The sequence below is a fragment of the Nycticebus coucang genome, chromosome 19 (genome assembly GCF_027406575.1).
Source record: "Nycticebus coucang isolate mNycCou1 chromosome 19, mNycCou1.pri, whole genome shotgun sequence".
Lineage (NCBI taxonomy): Eukaryota > Metazoa > Chordata > Mammalia > Primates > Lorisidae > Nycticebus > Nycticebus coucang.
In genome coordinates this window covers 19,797,951-19,819,248 of record NC_069798.1, presented here as the reverse complement: position 1 = coordinate 19,819,248, position 21,298 = coordinate 19,797,951, and the positions used below count along the sequence as shown (strand labels likewise).

At 40.3% G+C, this 21,298-nt stretch overlaps 1 protein-coding gene across 1 annotated transcript in view; it reads left to right on the top strand.

The window, feature by feature from the left end:
* The window catches only part of CDH2 (cadherin 2), a 241,665-nt gene that overhangs the window by 207,448 nt on the left and 12,919 nt on the right, over nucleotides 1-21,298 (top strand). Inside the window, exon 14 of the mRNA XM_053571438.1 lies at nucleotides 1,958-2,097. Within this exon, the coding sequence (XP_053427413.1) occupies nucleotides 1,958-2,097 (140 nt within the window). The remainder of the gene's footprint in view (nucleotides 1-1,957; nucleotides 2,098-21,298) is intronic.

Below are 21,298 nucleotides of genomic sequence, written 5' to 3'. Positions count from 1 at the left end.
CTTCTGCTTCTAGAACATTCTGCAACATCACTTGTGATGTTGCCTGGCAAAGTAATCTAACAACTCTCTTTGACCTTTGAGCATTTTCTTGCCAATCATATGTGGGACAGCCAAGTCTACTTTAGAATGAAAAGGAAAAACAAAACAAAACAAAACAAAAAGAACTCTGAACCTTGTTTGAAGCACTTTCAGGTTTGCAGCAAGCCTCAGCAGCTGGTCTCTTCCACGCACTTGATTATGGGGGAATCACACTTCCCCCTTTTCCAACGGATGCTGATTGCTTGGGGCGCTATGACTCTTTTGCTAGAAAAAAGTTAAACAGTCCCAAGTTGGAGCACCCATCTTACAATTTGAGTACGGACTTATGGCATGTAGTTGATGATTTAGAAAATAAGTACATTGCTTTTCTTCACGTTCCTTCATGTACAGCGTAGTCCGCAGCCAGCTCTGGTCACACGGGCATCAAGGTATTTGTTTCTGAAGGGCTGCGTACAATAGTGAGAGCTTGTGCTTCACATACCGCACGTTGGATAATAGAAATGATTACGCAGCTCAATAAATTGCCTGCCTTTAGAGTAAGTGTAGATTAAGGAATTGCTTCTTTTGAAGGTACTTTGCAATCTTTGGTTCAATGGAATGCAAAAAATTAACCACTGGAAGGTACTTTAGGAACCACTTCTAAGTATGTAGGTTAAAAGAATAAATTGCCGGGGCCCTGTGTTTTATTGTGGATAGCAGCAGGGCTTAGTTTATTGGACGATCATGCTATGCACCACTCACTTTCTTGAAAACGTTGGCCATTTCTTTTATGTTTTCTCCATTTACAAGTGTTCTGGTAATTTAGAATTCTGTCCTTTTATTCTAAGCAATTACTAAGAAGCCTGGGCATTTTTTACTTCCTGTGTGGAGACTACTTTGGCTATAATTTGAAACCTGCATGCTATACTAATAATCCACTTGCTAGATTTAGCCCTGGAACAATGGCAAATGAGATCATGTTATCTGGCTTTAAAAAGGAGGATATTTACTTTTATGGCCAATAATAAAAATGTGCTCAAATGGGAGTCATTAAATCTTTTGCTTCAGGAGGTAAACGGATACCCCCAGATTTTAGACAGAATTCATTCATAGATGTGCACTTTGGGACATATTTCCATTTCAACTGAAATGTGCCGTAGATGCCAATCTTATCAGGAAAGACTTAGGTATGACGGATGATAGCAATGAAGAAGGGACTGTGGCATTTTGAAGGAAAATGAATTGGCGCTGATTTTAACATCAACTCTCTGGAAAATTTATGGTTCTAGACCTGGCACCAAATGTAACGCACGAAAGCCTAATGTTATCTCAGGGCTGAAACTGATCCCCCAGCCTTCCTAGCCAAAGCGTGCAGTTTAATACAGAAAAGATCGCAGAATAGGGAGAGAGAAACACACCAGCCTTTGGGAGCCAAACCCTCCGATCCAATTGCTGACCAGTTCCCAATTACTACCTAAGTCATCTAGGCAAGGCTTGGACCTCTGGAGAAGTGCCAGTCTCTGTAAACATGGGGGTGTTACATGACTGGCCAACCTGAATAAAACAACAAGTAACAATTTAACTTACTGCTGTTTGGTGTCCTTAGAATTTGTAAAGCACTGTATTAAGAGCTCTGTGCTCTAGCAAGCCCAGGGGAAGAGAGAGAAAGCTGTTGTCCCCGTGTGTAGGTGATAAAGCTGAGGACAGAGACATTCACCCAGGGAGTTTTCAGGGCAGCGGGAACTGGAATGTTCTTTCTTTCCCACTAAACAGTGCCTGGACCTGCTCTGTCTTATCCCTCTTCGTGCGATGCCAGAAATAGGTAATGAAGTGAAAGATCCTTTACAAGTCTTGGGCCTGGTTTAAGTTGTTAGGGTTGAGTATGGTGATCAGCTAGGTCAGCCTCGAAAAATGACAGTGTTCTCTTTTTACTGTTCAGTCCTTGTTCTGATGTTTGTGGTGTGGATGAAGCGGCGAGATAAAGAACGCCAGGCGAAGCAACTTTTGATTGACCCAGAAGATGATGTAAGAGATAATATTTTAAAGTATGATGAAGAAGGTGGAGGAGAAGAAGACCAGGTGAGCAATATTTTAAGACTTTAGAAGGAAAGTTAATAATCATATAAAATAAATAGAAAGTACCAGTAAGTGCAGGGAGAAAAAGGTACCTCTCTGTTACCAGTCACTGGGTGAATTCTTTCCCATGTTGGTTGAACATTTCCTAAATTTGTTTTCAATGTGTCAAATGTCATTGTGTTTATCTTGGAAGGAAACCATTAATACTGTTTCAAGGAGCCCAAGATTTAAACTGAATTCAGTTATATTTGTACTGGTAAAGACGATTTATTTATTTATTTATTCATTTATTTTTTATTGTTGGGGGAATCATTGAGGGTACTATGACCCAGGTGACACTGCTTGCGTTTGCTGGGTGAAATCCCTCTATTAATAGTGTCCCCTGACCCCCAAGAGGTGTGTCACACAGTTTTAACAGTTTTTTTTCTTTTCATCATATAACCAAAATACAAGGAAAAGTAGCTTCTGCACTGGATCTAGAGATTTGTACGTATGGTAGAAAAAACACTAATACTGTTCATTCCGTAAGTGTTTACCAAGCAAATCCAGTATTCCACTATTTTAATTCCTGAAAATACCTTGGTGGGCAGAATTAACAAACATGTACCCTCAAGGGTCTTATATTCTTGAGAAGTATTTGAAGTTAGAGGCAAGATTTTTGTGTCTGTAGTGTCTAACATGGACCTTGGCTCATAGCGGTTGTTCAATAAATGTCAAAATTCCCTTCCGGTTATTAAATAATGTGAGCTTCTGAATCAGTATATACATATGGAACAGCATAGGTATTCATGGATAAGAATGACCAATAAATGGAAAGCAAACATCTTCATCCGCTTGGAGACAACATTTTAAATGTTACCATAAGCTACACTTGTAAGGCCTATGCTATTTGCCGGCGTTCTGCTAATACATGAAGCAGTGCCATCTCTTACATCTTTGGTATCTGTGGTATTAGTACTGTGAATATCTCCACTTTTGTAATAGAAAACCAAGCTTGGCATCTACAAAACCATACACTTAAAAGGTAACAGGTGCAGAATTGGGGTGCAGGTCTGTCTGATCATACAGCCTGAGTTAACCACTGTCACATGGTGTCTCTTGAAATGATGTGGAAGATAGTGATGGAATCCATAAGAAATCACTGTGACAGGTAATTTTTAGATAGGTGTGATAGTTGTATTATTTCTGTTTACAAATGCAAACATTAGAAATAGTAGACTGAAAAAAGAACCTCTTGAGTTTCCATCATTATCAGAAAATTGAAATGTATACCATCTTAAGTATATATGTAGACAGTGATAGGGCTGTTAATTGAGTATAAGCAAATTTTTATGAATGTATTTTTTCCCCTTCACTTCTTTGAAGAAATGATGTATCACTTTTTCTTTTACAAAGCACATTCATATCCATTATTATTTCATCTTTGTGGCAGCCCGCTGGAGTTTTCCATTTCACATCTGCGGAAAGTTGCGTGATTTGCATTCAGACTTTGCATTCAGCCTGGTTCTGATTCTGTGTCCTGTTCTTGGTTTCTAATACCTCAACCGTCCCATTTAGAAGAGGTGCATATTGAAAATGTGGCAAAATCTTGAGTCATGTGTGTAAAGCTGTTTTGAATACTCACTAATTAAAGAGGTTCTGTAAATATACCTTAGGGTGGCTTTCTTATTAGATATCTTTGAATATTAAAATTCATGTTGGGCATAATCCTTTAATTAACCTCTCCTTTCACTTTTCAAGGCTGTGTTCAAGATGGACAAACATACATGGATCTCATTCTTCTGTCAGTCTTCTCCTTTCAGTACTTTATTTTGCATATCACTGTGCATAATTTTCAAGGTAGAAACCTAAATGCAATTAAATGTGGCTTCACTAAAAGTAGTGATAACTGGAGAGCCACCCTGGATGCTGAACAGAACCAAGATCGTTCTCAACATCTCAGGGGCTAGGATGGATGAACCTCTCTTCTCTCTCCCCACCAATCCCATCAAGAAATTGTTTAACGCGCCTTTATTGTTACAGTTATTTTAATAAAGATTTATTTCATTTGTTGACTTTATCAGTAGATTATGCTTGACATCAAGTGGTAAAACTTACCCATTGCAAGATCTGTCAAAATCATCATCGTATATTTTCAACCTCTTCTTTCCTTGATCTCTGATGGGTTTTTTGGCTCTTTTTCCTTTAGTATTATTAGTGTTTGTTTGTTTTGCCCCCAGCTAAACTCTTAGGCATGAATGTGCTGCCTCCTACCCATTTCCTCAGTAGTATACTGATTTTTCTAGAACCTTCTGTGTGTTGTTTTTATTCGGTACTCATCTTCCTATGGTGCCCTTTTGTTGTCTCTTGGTTCTTTGATGGCATTTTTGTCTAGATGCAGAGCCTGGGCTGTGATTTCCATACCCAGTTCTCATAGACATGTGTTACAAAATCACTAATGGACTTTTTATGCATCTAATTTTTACCTCATAACAGCAGAATAAAGTATATGCTTTAGGAATGCTACACCAAGAGTTCTGTCACCTCTACCACCAACGCAGTTCATGAATTTCCTTCACTTATTCCCATCTCCAAGGCTGCTACCCTCCCTTACCTCCATTCTGTAAGAGCTTCCTAACAGGTACATTGTCTATGTTGTAAAACCCCCATCCGCTCTCTGGAATTTGTCAAATCTAAAATTCTTCCTTGGCATCACAGCTCTTCAGTCCTGTACCAACCTTTGGTGTAGCGGAAGGCCAGTAGGAAACAGATTGGTGACAGATGCTTTTAGGATGCAAATTCCTCAAGGCGGTCCACTCACGGTGACCAAGTTTCCTTCCAAGTTTAGATGATATGTCCTTACACATTTTAATGGCAGATTTCTTTCCTTTTCCTCTCTGCCCACCTCCAGGAACAAAAGCAGCTTTGAATCTTCTTTCTCCTAGAAGTGGCTTGTCCGTTTCCATATTTTCATAAAGTTGGGCCTCATTTTGTTCTCAGCCTCAGTTTGCTCTTCGGATTTAGAGTATGAGTAATAGTCTCCTGACTTTCTGTATCTCAACCAGAAGCGGAAGGCTTCCTCTCAAACAAAGAATGTTTCCAGCACCGCAGAGGTTTCTGTTGTACCCTCCAACAGTCAGCATGCCCTCTGCCAAAAGCAACCAGTCATTTTTATTCCTGTCACTATAGATTTGCATTCCCTGTTTTCAAACTTTATGTAAATACGTTTCATGTAAATTTTATGTAGGCACTCTGGGCCTCGGCTTCTTGTATTCAGTGTTACACCTGTGAGAGTCATCCGTGTTGTAAGTAGAAGTAGTTCATTTTTGCCATTGCCAGATAAGTATTCTGTTCTAAGAATTAACCATATTTTATCTATGCATTTTGTTACACGTGGACACTGACGTTTATCCAGTTGGATTGTTTTAAATGAAACTGGAATGAACATTCTTGTGCATTCTTCGGCTGCATTTCTGCTGGTATGCACACAAGAATTGTATTTCTGGGTCATGGAGTATGCGTACGTGGTCTGAGCAGTTTTCCAAGGTGATGATACAGTCAGTACCTCCCCTCTCCACCGTGGTATGTATGGGTAAGCTCTAAGTGCCCTGTGTCCTCACCCTCACCACCACTTCCATCTTCCCAGTCTTTTTAAATGTCAGCCACTTTAATGTTGTGAGTCTCATAACAAGTCAATTGGGATATTCTCATGCACTCATTTACTAACCTTTTGATATTTTCTTTCATGAGATCTCTGTTCTGTTTTTCTGCTTTTCTAGTGGGTTCTCTGTCATTTTCGTGGATCTGTAGAGGTCTTTATTGATCATGGACTTGATTTATTTGTCATTTAAATGACTTACAAATATCTCATTCTGTAGCTTACTTTTTTACTGTGTTAATGATGTCTTTAGATGACCAGAAGTTTTAAATTTTAATGTTGTAAAATTTATCATTTTTTTTTTCTATTATAGTGTTCTTACATCCTATTTTAAAAAAACTTACCCCAGGGTCATGAATCCCCCCAAAGCTTTACCTTCATCTTATCTTCTTGAAGCTTTATTGTTTTACTCACCAGATTAAAACAGTGACCTGTCTATAATTGATTGTTCATTTGATTTAAGATAAGGAATGGGACTTTTTAGGTTTTTTTCTTTATGAATATACAGCATACCTATTAGAAAGATAGCCCTCCAGCCCTGCCTTTCAGTGGTTCATTGTCATAAAGCAGGTGATTAGGCGGCTCTGTGGGCAGCTGTCTGATGCTCTATGCTCTGCTACCTTTTCTATTTGTCTATTCTTGGGAGAATCCCATGTTGTTTAAATCACCTTTTTAATGTTTTGATATCTGACAGAGTAAGTTCTCTACACTCATCAAGATTTTTTTGAGATTTTTGGTGGATTTACTTTTCCTTTAAAAAGAGAAAGAGAAACCATGGATTCAATATTCTTATGTTTTAAGTATATTTAACTGAAGGACTTCATTTTCTAAATAAACGTTAAATTGCTGTAAATCTTAAAAAGTCTGTTTTGGAGAGGTTCACCTTGGTCAAATACTCTGTATTTATGTTTCAGAATTCACATGTAGCTCCCTATTAGCAATTTTATTTCTTCGTGGTGTGCATTAAGCCTTTTTGGTAATGGGGTAATGGAATAAGATTCATAACTTGCATTCGTTTTTTGAAGATTTTATCTCTTTTATGACAATCAGCCTCGGAAGTGGGTCTGGTGCCACGCTGCGTTCTGGACAAGTTTTACATGATTTTTGTTACACACGTGCTGGTATTTTACCAAGCGTGCGAGTTACCCTTAAGGAGTGGACGGGGACTGGGCCATAGTAAGTGAACACGGCTTGTGGTGATCAGGGACTGGTCTGGTTTGCTTCACGTCTCACCTGGCCCGTCTTCAAGAATCGTTGCCGCTGCTGAATAGTATTCTGTTGTAAAAATTAACCACATTTTATTTATCCGTCTTTAAAAGTTAGGTGAGTCTCAGAGGTCGGTTTAGGTTGATGGTGGATGACTGTGATTACAGCAAGGACGATCTATAGCCGTGTTCTCTGGAAGATTAGCCTGAGGATTTAGTCAAGATTCCTATTCTTAGCTAAGACAAAGTATCCTTCTTACCAGCCGCTAGCTGATTAGAAAGGAAACAAAGCAAAGTTGCCCTTTTTTAAGAAAGTCGTTCTTATCTTCTCTGTCTTTGATTAGCATCTCTTATCTGTTTAAGTTCTGTGCCAAGGGACAGGGTTGCTAATTTCTTTAACAAAACAAGAAGGGGACAGGTAGGGAGGAGGACCTCTGTATCTTTTTTTCTTATCTTAGGTATAGTTGACTTTCATTAGAGCTTGTGGAGCTTTTATTAGAGCCTTTTAGTATAATGTCCAGTCTCTTTTCAGAGGGCGAGTTTCTCTTCTTTATCTGCTTAGCTGCGACAATCAGCAGGGCTTTTTTGCTGGTTGGTAAGGCATGTTTAATTACCATCATTAGCAAATGTCCTTCCTGCCCTTTTGGCCGGTGGGACTGGTTGCAGATACATTACCTCTGTCAATGATTTTTGCATCTAGTTCCTTCTATATCTGCATCCTAATAAGATCAAGGTGAATAGACAACACGGGCTCATGTTCTCTACGACCATCTCCTTTTAGCCTCAGAATCAAGAACAGAAACTGTGAGCTTCCTGCTCTTTAAAGTTTAGGTTTAATTACAATTATTCTGATATTAAACATTTACTGAGTGCGTATTATGTTTACAACACTGGCTTATAAAAAGGTCTACTGAAATCCCCTGACGCTGAGCAGCTTCATTCTCTATAATAATAGCAAAAGCTATTGTTTGGTGTACCCTATGGACGAGGCCCTGTAGTAAGTGCTTTAATTACATTATTTCATTTGCCCTTCACAACTGTATAGCCAAATAGGCATATGTGTATTGTTAGAGATGTCAATGATAAAAGAACCCATATTCTGTAAAATAATTTAAAGGGGTTTATTCTGAGCTGAATATCTCTGGCCATGGCCTGGAGAGCCACACCCAAGAAGCCTTGAGCCAGGGGTCCCACAATGGTTAGGTTACAGTTTGGTTTTATACAATTCAGGGAGACAGAAATCACATGCAAAATCAGATCAATGCATGGAGGGCCTATATTGCTTTCTCAATAGGCAGGGCATTTCCAAGGAGGCGGTGGGGTGGCTGATGGGCTATTGGTGGGTTTAAAGATTTTTTGATTTGTAATTGGTTAAAAAAGCTTTTAAAGCTGAAGCTTTTTCTAAAGGCTTATAATTTTTTAAGGTAAGGTAAGGAGGTCTGTTAATCAGAGATAGGTCACCAGACGCACACATATCAAGACTGAAGTGATCTATGAAATAAATTGATTACCTGCAGGTGTGTTTTAACCTCAGTCTTACATGGCCTCAGGCCTATTAATTATTTTGTATCTTATTATTACAAATAACTCCAAAAAGGGATAGGATGGACGCAACTAGGCACGTTTGACCTCTCTTCTCTTCATGGCTAGAAATTCAGCTTTAAGATTTTTGAGCAGGTCTCCTTGGCCAAAAGGGAGTCCAGTCAGTCAGCTAGGGGGCTTCCAACTTTAGTTTGTGGAAAGTACCAAAGCAGAGTTTAAATCCTTTTCTTCTTTGATTCCAAAGAAGATAGTGGTTACCATATCTTATTCCATGTTTGGCAAAGCTCATGCTCAACCAGACAAAGAAAACCCTGACTATCAGAATGCTGTCTCAATTTACCAGAAGGCTCTCCCATCCTTGGAGGAGACCCAGCAGCTTCTCTGCTCTCACAGCAGACTGTGAAAATTTACTATTTCCAACACCTTGGCCTGTTGTGAAAACTCTTCATTTATGAAATAAGGTGCTGTCACTTGTGAAACTTGGAGCATTTCCCAAGTGACTACCAGCAGTTGCTTAGGCCCTGAGACCCTGCATGGTGGCTCAGGGGAGCAATGCCAGCCTTCAGGGATCAGAGCTTACTATCTCTGAAAGGTGTGAGCAGCAGTGCCCAGAGACCAGATAGGGCGAGAGCAGAGAAGTTTAGGTCAAGTCGATTGAAAGGGGACAGCACCCCACCTGGGCAGTGGCAAGATGTGTCTGGGCCGACGACAGTTAGAGACCCCTTTTATACGGGCCTGTAGGGGGTGGACACATTCCACAGCTTTCCCAGAGGGCTTGGGGGGTTGGTCCCTTGGCATCACCTTCGGAGGTGGGTGTATCCGTTAAGCCCCCAACAGTCTCCGCACTCAAAGTTGACTCTTTAGAGTCTGAAGCTGACACTGTGGCTGCTTAAAGATTCCACGTCATTTCTCTGGCTCACTCTGGGATTCCCAGCAGCGAGGTCCACTGGCAGCCTTCTCAGACTCACTGCTCACTGAGGGCACCCCTACAGTTGGCTCCATCTTCTCTCAGGGTCTTCAACAAGGTCCAGCACCTCTGACGCTCAGTGAACACAAAGGTTCACGTTCCAGGACAGAGCGCTGCCCAAATTTTCACATTTGGCATTTTAAGTTTTAGAGACTCACTGGGGCTAGTTTTTTTATGCGGGGGCGGGGGGACATCTGATATGGTTCTGAAGTCTCAGAGAAAGTAGTTTGAGCTGTTACAACAAAATACATAAACTAGGTATCTTTTAGACACTATTTTAGACTGTATTTCTTACAGTTTTCGGTGGTGGGAGATACGAGATCAAGGCGTCGGCAGACTCGGGGCCTGCTCAGGGCTCCCTGTGGTTCACATAGCACCTCCTTGCTCTTGCTGTGTCTGCGCACAGTGGAAGGGGCAGATACGGGGTTCTTTGGTCTTATTCATAAGGGCACTAACCCTATTCCTGAGGGCTCCACCTTCATGACCTAATCACCCCCTGAAGACTCCAACTTTATTTATTTATGTATTTATTTATTTATTGATTTATTTATTTTTGGAGATGTGACCTTGCCATGTTGCTCCATTTGGACTCAAACCCCTGGGCTTAAGCAATTCTCCTGCTTCAGCCTCCTGAGTAGCTAAGTGTGCCACCACACCTGATTAGCTAATCTTTTAATTTATTTCGTAGAGGTCAGAGTCTCATGGTGGCTGCCCAAGCTGGTCTCAAACTCCTGGCCCTAAGGAAACTTCCTGCCATGGCCTCTCACATGATAGGATTACACTCATGCCCCAAAGCATCTGGCTCCCAACTCTTAGTACTGTTGCATTAGGGCTTTAGTTTCTTTTTTTTTTTTTTTATAAAAAAATTATATTGACCTTATATTAGATCACAAAAGAAGTCTCTAATAATTTCAAAGAATAAAATCAATACAATATAGAGAATATTTCTTGACATGTGCATATAACACAAATCAGACATGAACAAAAGTTAATAACATAAAATATGTAACCTTAAAGTATATAGAGTGTGTATGCATACAAAGGCATCACTAAATTCATTTTTAAAGAGGAAATCATAATGGAAATGAAAAACTGTTTAGCATTGAACAATGAAAGTGTCTCCTGGAAAACTTGCAGAATAAAGCTGAATTACTACCAAGAGGTTAATTTAAAACATTAGATGTATTCCATTTAATTACAATAAAGTCCAAATATATACAAAAGTAGAGAGGAGAATACAATGAACCTCTATGTATCCATTATCCAGCTTCAACCATTATCAGCATTTAACCACCCTGGATTATTTTCAAGCAAAATGCAGCATATATTTCATCCAGAAATACTTCACTGTGCATCTCTAAAAAACAGGCATCTCCTTTTTAACCAATGACCATTCTATCATCAAAATTAAAAATAATAATTTCTTAAAATTTTTTAATACAGTTTGTTTCAAAAAGGATTACAAACAGGGTATTTATTGTATTTGGTTTTCCTTCTTTATCTTGCTTTAATACTGAGAGTAGACTTACTCCTCCATGAGTTAATTTTCATCTTACCATTTTTTTCATTGTTTAAAACAGTTTATATGCAATTAAGGGCTTTAGTTTCAACATGTGAATTTTTGGGGTACACAGTCCTTCACACCGTAACAGTACCTAATACCAACACTAATAGTTTGGGAGACTTTACTGGAAGGCAGATTCTGTGTCACTTTAACATAACCGTTCAGAAACTGAGGGTCTGTTCATACATAGTCCATGGCTGTGTTTTATTCAGCTTGCAGAGTTCAAAAACTGACAACAATCACATAAAACTCTTGAGTCCCAGTCCTTTCAAAAAAATAGATCTAGGAACATGGCCCGCATTCTAACAAGTTAACTATTGCTGGAAATGAAATAGAGACTTTGTCTCTTTAGGTGAGTAAATCTTGTTCCAGTAATTTTTCTTTCTTTTTTTGTACCTGACCAGCTTTATTGTTTATCCATCTATATTTATCAGCCTGTATTTTATAGATACTTGTTTTTGTAGCTCCTGATTAAATTATACGATAACAAGTAGTCCTTGGATTAATAAAAAGATTTCTGTCAGGAGGAAGTAGTTTTCTACATTCTGGAAAAGAAGGGAGGAAGACAGAAGATTAGCCACAGGAACGTGGTTAGCTAGATGTATTAGTTTAAATAGACTAACTGCTGTCACAAATTCTATAATTTCAGTGATCTAAATCTCTCTGAGATGTTTTCCTTGCTTGCTTACAGTAAGTAGGTTTCAGGTCTTAGGCATTTGGGATGGAGAAAGGAGCTCTGCTTCACTCCACACCTTCATCCAGGGAGAGAGGGTGCCGGTGGCTCTCCTGTCTCACGCATGTGACTTCCAGGGTCATTCTAGCCATACATGTGTGCAGTTACTAGATGGAGGCAGAGCACGGAGGATGAGTTATAGGAGGTTTCTTTGGGCCAGGCCTGGAAGTGGCACACATCACTTCCACTCCCAGTTCCCTATGTGCCTGGAAGAATAAATGGCTCCAGTGATCAGCTGGAAGGCTCTGCCACACCTGGGTTAAGGCACTTGGGTTCAGAGAAGCTTTCTGGAGATTCTGTGAGAATAGCCTTTACCCCACACACGATGGGTTGCACTGTTCTGACCCATCCTTGGAAGCCAGAGGGAAGTGGGACTCTGGACACCAGAATACAGAAGGGACCAGCTCCCAAAGTGAGACACTGTATGGGCGTGACAGTACATACAGCACCCCAGAAACCAGGGAGGGCAGCCCTCCGGGAGAAAGCTTCTGGTACTTTACGTGATACCTCGGTCTTCTCGATTGGGGTCCACCACTGCACATGTAAGGAATCACATACGATTTCAAGATGAGTTATCCTAGGTTAACACCCTAGGTTTCTAGAACCTAGGTACCCCCTGTAATTGCCATCTGAGCATCTATTGTCCTCCTGTTAACACCCTAGGTTTCCAGAACCCAGGTACCCCCTGTAATTGCTATCTGAGCATCCACTGACTTTTTTTTAAAAATTACATTGATTTTGTATGTGATTTGTGGAATTCGATCGCCGCATTTAATTAAGTGAGATCCCTTGAGTCTCAATGACACAGAAAGGATATTCAGCAGAGTTCAGGTGCTTGAGGAGGGAGGTGAATCCCCCGCTTGTATGGCCTGAGACTTGGCTTTCAGGAATGGAGACTCGGAAGGTTGGTGACTTAGTTTCTCCCCTCTTTACTCCCTGTTGCGTTTTAAACTGCAGTAGGATTGAACTGCCCAGGCTTCTGCACCTGCACTGTGCCGTGCGTTTCACAGATTCTTGACTTATTCCATCTCTTCCCCTAACTCTATTTAGCCATCAAGAGTCATCGCAAGACATCTTATCTTGGAGTCCCAGGCCTACAGCAAGTGTCCCTGCTCTGTGCCCCCACGGCATCCACGTCTCCCTCCATTTTGAGCTTTTGTGTCCCATCCTGGTCCTAACTTTAAGCTTTGTGAGGGCAAAGACTTGCTGTATTCATTTTTTATACCAGTATCTAGGACAGTTGGCCCCTGGAAGTCCCTCCTAGAATGTTAGTTGAACTGCAGGGGCCTGCTTCGTGAAACTCTAACTTATAAAAAGAATTTGCAGCTCTATCTATAGAGTAAGCTGTACCAGAACACCCCTGATAACCTCCCTGTCATCCTCAGAAATCTCTGCTGTCCTCAGGAAATGCTACCGTCCATAATTGCTGCCATTTGTTACTTGTTCTGTGTCACTTACTTTGCTACACACTTGGTTTGCGTGTCTTACAACTCCACGAAGGAGACACTTGTATTAGTCTAGTTTTAAAACCCAGGTCTCTGTGACTCAAGAGTTCGAGCTTTTGTGCACAGTGCTGAAGGTCATATGATAGGTGTTTTATTTAGTCTCGCTGGTCCATAGCGGGCAGGTGTTACTGGGTAGGGCCAGCTAGGCTGGGCACTTAGCCACAGCTTATTAGATGACCGCTAGCAAGCTGACTTTAGAACTGGCAAAGGCTAAGACACAATTAATTGATTAAGCTTGCAAACCTGACAACATTTTGACATTAATAAAGTTAAAATCTGAAGAAGCAATCTGAGCAGCCAAGTTACTTTCTAAAAAATCTGGGTAGACAATCTAGACAACAGGAAGTAAAATCTAAAATCCAGGCAGGATGCCTAGACAGAGGGAAGGGGCACAGGTACAAGAAAGCCCCTTGAGACGGAAGCAGCCACTTTTCTGAGACAAGAGATTTCTTCTTGAGCCAAAGGGTCTCTGTGACCTCCTGCCAATCTCGGGAACCAGCCTCTATGTGGGCAACCAAGCCCAGCCATCTGACCCAGGTGGAGAATGAAGCTGTGTAATTCAACCGTGGTATATTTGATTCCTTGAAATAATTGTTTTGCAAAATCTTTCTGCTTTATAAGCAGACTAACAGATGGCTGAATCTGGACATGACTGTGGAGTCTACTTTTAACGTTTTTATTGTTCGCTAAAGCACACTCTGTTAATGATGTTTCTAAGTTATTCATCCATTTTTATCCACCTACAAACACTAGTCTACATTAGCTAATTGAAAGAATTATGCTGATTTCACAAAAGAAACGTTTCACCAGGGATTGGGTTAGCACATATCATTTCCCTTTTGTAGGCTATTCTCAAAACATTTGTGATCAGATGACATACATTGGTAACCTGTAGATAGCATGTGTTCTGAATTGGCTGAATGTGTCCGTTCTCTCCTGGTTATTTAATATTTTTAGTGAGTACATGATTTACTATTGTGTTTGCTATTCCTGACACTTTATTTGAATAAACACAACATTTTATGCATGCATTTTTCCTGGCTAATGACAAGTTTACTATTAATATATTTAGTTTGGGGGAAGTAAATGGTTATCACTATCCTAGTAATAACAATGATAAATACTTGAATGCCAAGTATATACCAGCATTTGGGGGAAAAAAAGCTTACATGATAACATGCTATAGGCCAGTGTTCCACCAGCTGCCAAATCCACAAACTGCCCATTTCATAATTAAAGTTTTATTGGAACATAGCCGTGCACCATGCCCATTGTGTGCATATTGTCTCTGGCTGTTGCAGTGAGAGCAGATATTGTGAGAGACTATGTAGCCCCCAAAGCCTGACCCTTAACACAAAAAAGTGTGTTGAGCCTTACTATAGACTTACTCCATTAATGGGGGGTCCTCACTAGCTTTTTTGTGCAAAGGTTGATTGCTATTCTTCAATATATGTATGACTTCTATTTTTAATTGTGGTAAAACATACATACATTAAATTTGCCATTTTAACCATTTTTAAGTGTGCAGCTCTTTGGCATTAATTCACAGTATTGTGCAACCACCATCGCTATCCATTTCCAGAATTCTTTTATCATCCTAAAGCAGAAACTTGGTACCCATTAAACACTAAGTCATCATTCCTCCCCCAGTTCCCCGACAAGCACTGTTCTACTGTCGGCCTCTCTACACCTATGGATTTTACTGATCTAGGTGCTTACGTAAGTGGAATCATATGTAGCACAATACTGGTTCTGTGGGGGGAGGGGGACATTTTACTTAGCACAATGTCTTCAGGGTTCTTTTGTGTGTCAAGATTTCCTTCTTTGCTAAGGAGAGTTCCACTGTATGAGTACCAGAGGTCAAATACTGTGAAGGTCAGCACAGGAAAAGTATGTAATCTGCTCAAGGTTACACACTTAAAATATGATGAAGCCAGGATTCGAATCAAAGTACTCTGACTTCAGAATTCATCTTTAAAAATCAAATATAGTGTTCTCTTTGATACAAAGATCTTATGCGTAAACTTATCTTAAAATGAAGAATATTCTTCTTTGGGAATATCCAAAATGTGTCCTTCCGATGGATGTGCCATAAACTAGGGAAGGGTTTTGAGTCTCTGCCACCATGTTCCCAACCACATGTTGTTGTTTCTTTAGTGCCTGTTTCTGTGTTTCCTGGGTGATCAAACAGGTCATGCTGAGATAGAGGTGATTCTGAACTTCATGTGATAGGTGAAGTTTTATTGTTAGTAAGAAGTTGGAGCTTAGGGTGAAAACGGGGGACCCAGTGTGCATTTACACAGCTATGGTTTAGGGGAGTTTCATCTCCCAAGACAGGCAAATGCTTGGAAGGGTGAAGAAATGTGTTCATCTTTGTGTGGCTATCACTGGACTGGATGGAAAGAATGGGAAATTACAAACAATAGGAGAAAAACAGATTTCAGGAGACTCATAAGAAGTTGAAGACTCTGTATCCACATCCTCCCTTCTTCCGGCAGCAGCACCTCCTTCCTAGCCGCTCTTATGTAATCTTCCTTACCTTAAGTAAGAGTTTAGATATTATATTAAGCTTTTATTATTTTTAAATGCGTCCTTTTAAAAGACATTAGACTAAAGGCTCGTAGAGGTCAGTTACTGAGTCTATGACCCAAGAGATGCTCAGAAAAATACTTGTGGAATCGGCTGGCATTGAATTGTGTGTTTGCTGCATTCTTCTAAAAGAATAAGCTGTAATTCCACAAAAGGGAAACAAGTTGTGCTAAGATTTCCACAGTCCCAGTTGCTAAAACAGAAGCATAATTTTGCACCAAAGAATGAACCTGTAGCTCATTCACAATTCTGAAAACGGGTAGCATTTGAAAAGGAACTGTGACAGCGTAAGCCACACAGACAGAAACAATGGCTGTGTCCCCCGTTAATGGGCCACTCGGCCACCTCCCTTATGGGAAGTGGAAAATTGGCTGCCACTGAGATTAAAATGTATATGAAAATAGAGAAGGTGGGGCCTTCATCTGTATATGTTAAGTCCCCAAGTTATTTTATTTTTATTAGGTTTATGATTCAATCCAGAAAAGCTTTTAGCGAATCTTATTTGGAGGGACTTTAATAATCCATAGAATCTACTTAGTTTTCCACATCATTTCGCCCATGTAGATAGTTACTATCCTAACCGTATTTCACTAGGAAGAAAATCAGGTCGTAATGTAATTTACATAAAGCTTGCAAGGGTATTTGACTGACTTGTCAGCAGTTGTATGGTAATGTGTTGACACCTTATCACTATTTTACTCAATTATTTTAATGCCAGGAGCAAGACAGGGGGAGATAATAACAGATCTTCTACCTTCCATTTCTTTTTGTGTGTCTGAAGAATTTCTTGCCAGTGCCACCGTCAGCTTTTTTCCAGCCTATTTTTTTTTTTTTTTCAGAATTCAGTTCATTTACTTTCATGTGAGTATTTTTATTTCTCTCAGTCACTCCGTCTTGAAACATTTAAAATGTTTACCTTATCTATACGGGAACGGGATGTTGAAGTTACTTGCCTTTGTTACTTAAAAGGGAAATTTTCCACTGGTCCCAGCCCTTGCCTGGGAGATAGCAAAGCTCTGTTGAGCTTCACCACTGGTTCCAGCCGGTGGAGGCTGATCAAGCACCACAAGCTCTGAGTCTTCCTCGCAGCCCTCTTCCATGTGCCAGACCCTTGCTGGACCTAAGTGAAGACTCTTCCTGTCTAAACAAGAGTGGGTCTTAGTTGGACTGGCTGTGCTCAGACCTAAGAACTCATTCTGTCCTCTCCAGAGTGCTAGAGGCCAACGCCAAGCTGGCATAACCACCTCGACCACCTTAAATTCTCCTCCCTTCCGTCATTTAAAACCCCTGATGGTTTCCCCCTTGGCAAACTATTGGATGCATTTTTTTTTTTCACCAGCACACGACAAAAAGATGCAGCTTGTTGATTCTTTATTTTGCTTGCTCTAGAGGTCTCTGTTTTATTCCTTGGCATTGCTTAACTGAGTCTGTGACCTTGGACGAATCGTTAACCTCTCTGAGCTGTGGTAATCAATAAAGTGGGAACAGAACACTCACTGAGAAGGGCTTCTGTTTGGATTATGTGAGATAGTGCTTGAGAAAGTACTTAATGAAATTCCGGACGGATGATGAGCACCAGACAAAGGTCCACCTCCTGCTTTCAGGCTCTCAGGCCTACACATGGCATCTGGCACCCACTAGTCATTCAGGAAATACTTGTGAAGTGGTAAATGAATGTTTGCATCACTCCCTGAAATGGGCTGATTGTGCACATTCTATCTGCAGTGTAGTTTTTGAAATATTTGCCTGGGATTCCAGAATTTTAATTTATACTGATACAGCATTTTATTTTACTTTATTGCATCATAAACCAAATGCCCTAAGGTATATCCCTGGCATCATTTTCTGAACCAATTATAAATCATTGCAAATCAGTGGAATTTAACAAGAAAAAAGGTAGAACCAGAGCTTTAGCTGCTAATGTCTTAAACTCTCCCAGATTTAAATCACTCTTAAAGCATTTTAAATCATAGACCAAATGTGTTAGTAGTCTCAAAACCCTAATTTCTGCCTACTTTTAATGAACTTTGCCAATTAACACACATTCCAAACATTAGTTAAAACTATGTTTTTTTTCTAGGGCTTTACTTGAAAATTACAATTCTTTGGGAATTTTACGTTGTAAAGGGTGGCAATCAAAAGAGAATTTTCAAACCCACTCTTTCTCCAGAGATTTAGGAACCAAATAAAGATTTCTTGTTGAATTGCTTATAATCTTCAGAAGGAAGGCCATGTCCTCAATGACCTTGAGAACACTTTTAGTCTCTATAATTCTCTTTATAATTCTTATCCTACATGTTGTAATTTGTGTGTTTAAGTATTATGAGATTGTAAAGATGTATAATTTAGGAGATTTGCATAGGACAACCTTTTATCAAAAGGCCTAAAATTGGATCCTCAGGTCAGGAATTTTGCCACAGATGGATGTTGACCAAAAAAACCATCCCTGTGACCTCATGACACTTCCAAGCATTCCCTATTACCATCAGATTTTTACATCCCATATTTGTAATATAAGGGAAAACCATCACAGAGAGAACCCTGAGTCAATTTGTAGCTTCCTGTAAATCAGTGATGTTCTGCCTCTTTTTTGATGCCCTTATAACCAAGGAATTTAACAGGTTTCCGTCACTGTGCGGGCAGTGATTCTCCGCGATGGGACCAGGGGGCTTTCTCTTCTTTCCCATTGTCAATTACTGCTGTGGAATGAATGTTATCCAAGTTACATTTGTTGAACTGGCTGCTCTTTTGATACCTCGCATGAATACCATTACTGAAATTATATTTAATACTTTTGTTTCAAACTATTGAGTACTTTCTATGGGCCTAACACATGGATAGGAAAGGATAGAAGAGGGCCACAGAAGTTTTAAGACTACTGCTCTCTGGTTCTTAAGGTAGTAGAAAAAGGCTATCGAAAGGAAAAAGAAAAGGAAGATAAAGAACTGTCAGTTACTACGCTGCTGTAAAAATCTGTTACGTACACATCAGTGAGGGAGCAGGCCAGGAGGAAATGCTATTCTGTCCAAAGGAGAAAGCTATAGACCACAGCAAACTGTAAGTCAGAATGAAGCTCTGTTTTGCCAGCTCTTCTGTTTTCAGGTGAGATGTACCTGTGTCTAAATGTTGGTGGCCTACTTGAGTATTTTTAAAACACTCCTGGCCAATCAAAATGCGTTTGCAAGGGCGCGCCTGTGACTCAAAGGAGTAGGGTGCCGGCCCCATACACCGCCGGAGGTGGCAGGTTCAAACCCAGCCCCGGCCAAAAACTGCAAAAAAAAAGCGTTTACAACCTTAGGATACAATGGGAATTGTGTATAAAGGAGGTGGGGGGTTCTTCCCCCTGGCTAAGGAACAGTGTAAGCCCACATGCCTCTTTTATCTCCAGCCATATGAAAGAAATCCCTCTATATTCTTGTAATTGTCGCCCTGAGCTATCCAGGACTATCAAGGAATATGTCACCAAGTAAAAAACAGTCCTTACACATAAAATTCAATTACCTATTTTTGTGTAATTCGGATTTCTAATAAAACATTTTCACCCTTGGGGTAAGAACATTTATTAACTGTCATCAATACACTTGCCGTCTCTTTCCTCCTTTCCAGGGACAGCTTAGGTAATTGTTAGAATGTGCCCTCACTCACGGCTCACCCCACTCCTCTGTGCTAGGTAGTTATGTCGTTAAACATGGCCTGGGAAAAAACGTGCTTCTTCAGGGGAAGGTATTCAAGATTCTCGAAAAAATCCTTCTTTTTACCTTGTATAGTAGCATTTTAACGTTTCAGAGGCTTTCACATCTGTTACATCATTGTACGCCTGTAAGATGTTCTATCAATTACTCAGGGCTGTAACAGTGAAAAGGTGTTTTCCCCCCAGTTCTGCATGGATGATTTGAAATCCCCTGTCCTGATCCAGAATGCCTTTGCTCATGCTGTTGGCCCTCCAAAACAGCATTTCCTCCCCAGCCCATGGATGGTCCAAAGTTCGAAGCTACATCCAGCTTTCCCTGTGAGCATGTTATTCTTTGTCATATAGAAAGTTTAGCTCCCACTACGGCCCGTTTGAATTTATTTTATTTTACTATTTTTTTTTTTTTTTTTTTTTTTTGCAGTTTTTGTCCAGGGATAGGTTTGAACCCGCCACCTCCAGCATATGGGGCTGGTGCCCTACTCCTTTGAGCCACAGGTGCCGCCCCTGTTTGACATTTTGTGTTCCTGCCTCACCTTCCACGTCACCTTGCACACTCCTGAAAGGAGGAGCTCTTCCATCAGGGAACTTCAGCGCCTCACCTGTTAGGCTAGTGGAGGCTCTTGATAGAGAATCATCCACGGGGAGTATTGTCAGGATCAAAGTGTCTCAATGCACACAGAGTTTAAATTTTAAATCAGATGCTTTTAAATCAGACATATCTGGCGTCATTGTCCATCTTAATCACATACTAGCTGTGTGACCTTAGGCAAGTGACTCAACCTCTCTGAGTCTATTTCTTCATCTAAAAAGATGGTAATAAAGCATTCTTCACAGGTTTGTTAGAAATTATAGAGTATTAGGCTGGGCCTGGTGGCTCACGCCTATAATCCTTGCGCTCTGGGAGGCCAAGGTGGGTGGATTGCTTGAGTTTAGGAGTTTGAGACCAGCCTGAGCAAGAGTGAAGGCTTGACTCTACTAAAAATAGAAAAACTAGCCAGGCGTTGTGGTGGGTGCCTGTAGGCCCAGCTACTTGGAAGGCTTAGGCCCGAGAGTTTGAGGTTGCTGTGAGCTATGATGCCATGGCACTCTACCCAGGGCAACAGAGTGAGACTTTATTTCAAAACAAATAAATAAATAATTAGAAAGTATTAATAGTGAGAAAGCACTTATCAAGAGCCTGGTCTAGTACACGGCATACCCTTCTGTGGGTATGAAGGATAGTGGCCTTTCTCCCCTTGTCCCTTTTGTTATTTTAATCACATTCCTGACCTTTCATACTAATCTGTCAGTTCCTTACTCTCTAAACACAACCTTGTAACTCAGTCTTGATTTACTCATCCAGTCCAATATAAACGGAGTCAGAGTCTGTAACTTATTAGAGCTGGGATGGTGGGTGAGTTACTTGGATTATTTGAAACTTTCTTTCTTCCGCTCTTAAATGGGGATAATAAAACTTAATGTCATATTTAAGAGGATTAAACGAGCGAACATAGGTAAAACACCTCAGACATGCCCAACGCATGGTACATGTTCAAGGTCAAATAAATCAGTACCACCTTAGACATGCTGCCAAAGGCTTTAAGCTGCTTTTAGACAGAGATGAAGCCCAAATAAGGAAGAGTACCAGAAAATCTGTAGTTTCTGTAAGTGCCAAAGTTGAATTAGAGAATTCGAGTTAAGCTGGGGATATGACATTATCTGTGACCAAAATTTAAAGTTTCAAAAACTACAGAGCATTTGCCTACACCCAGTATTTTTTTATGCATTTGGA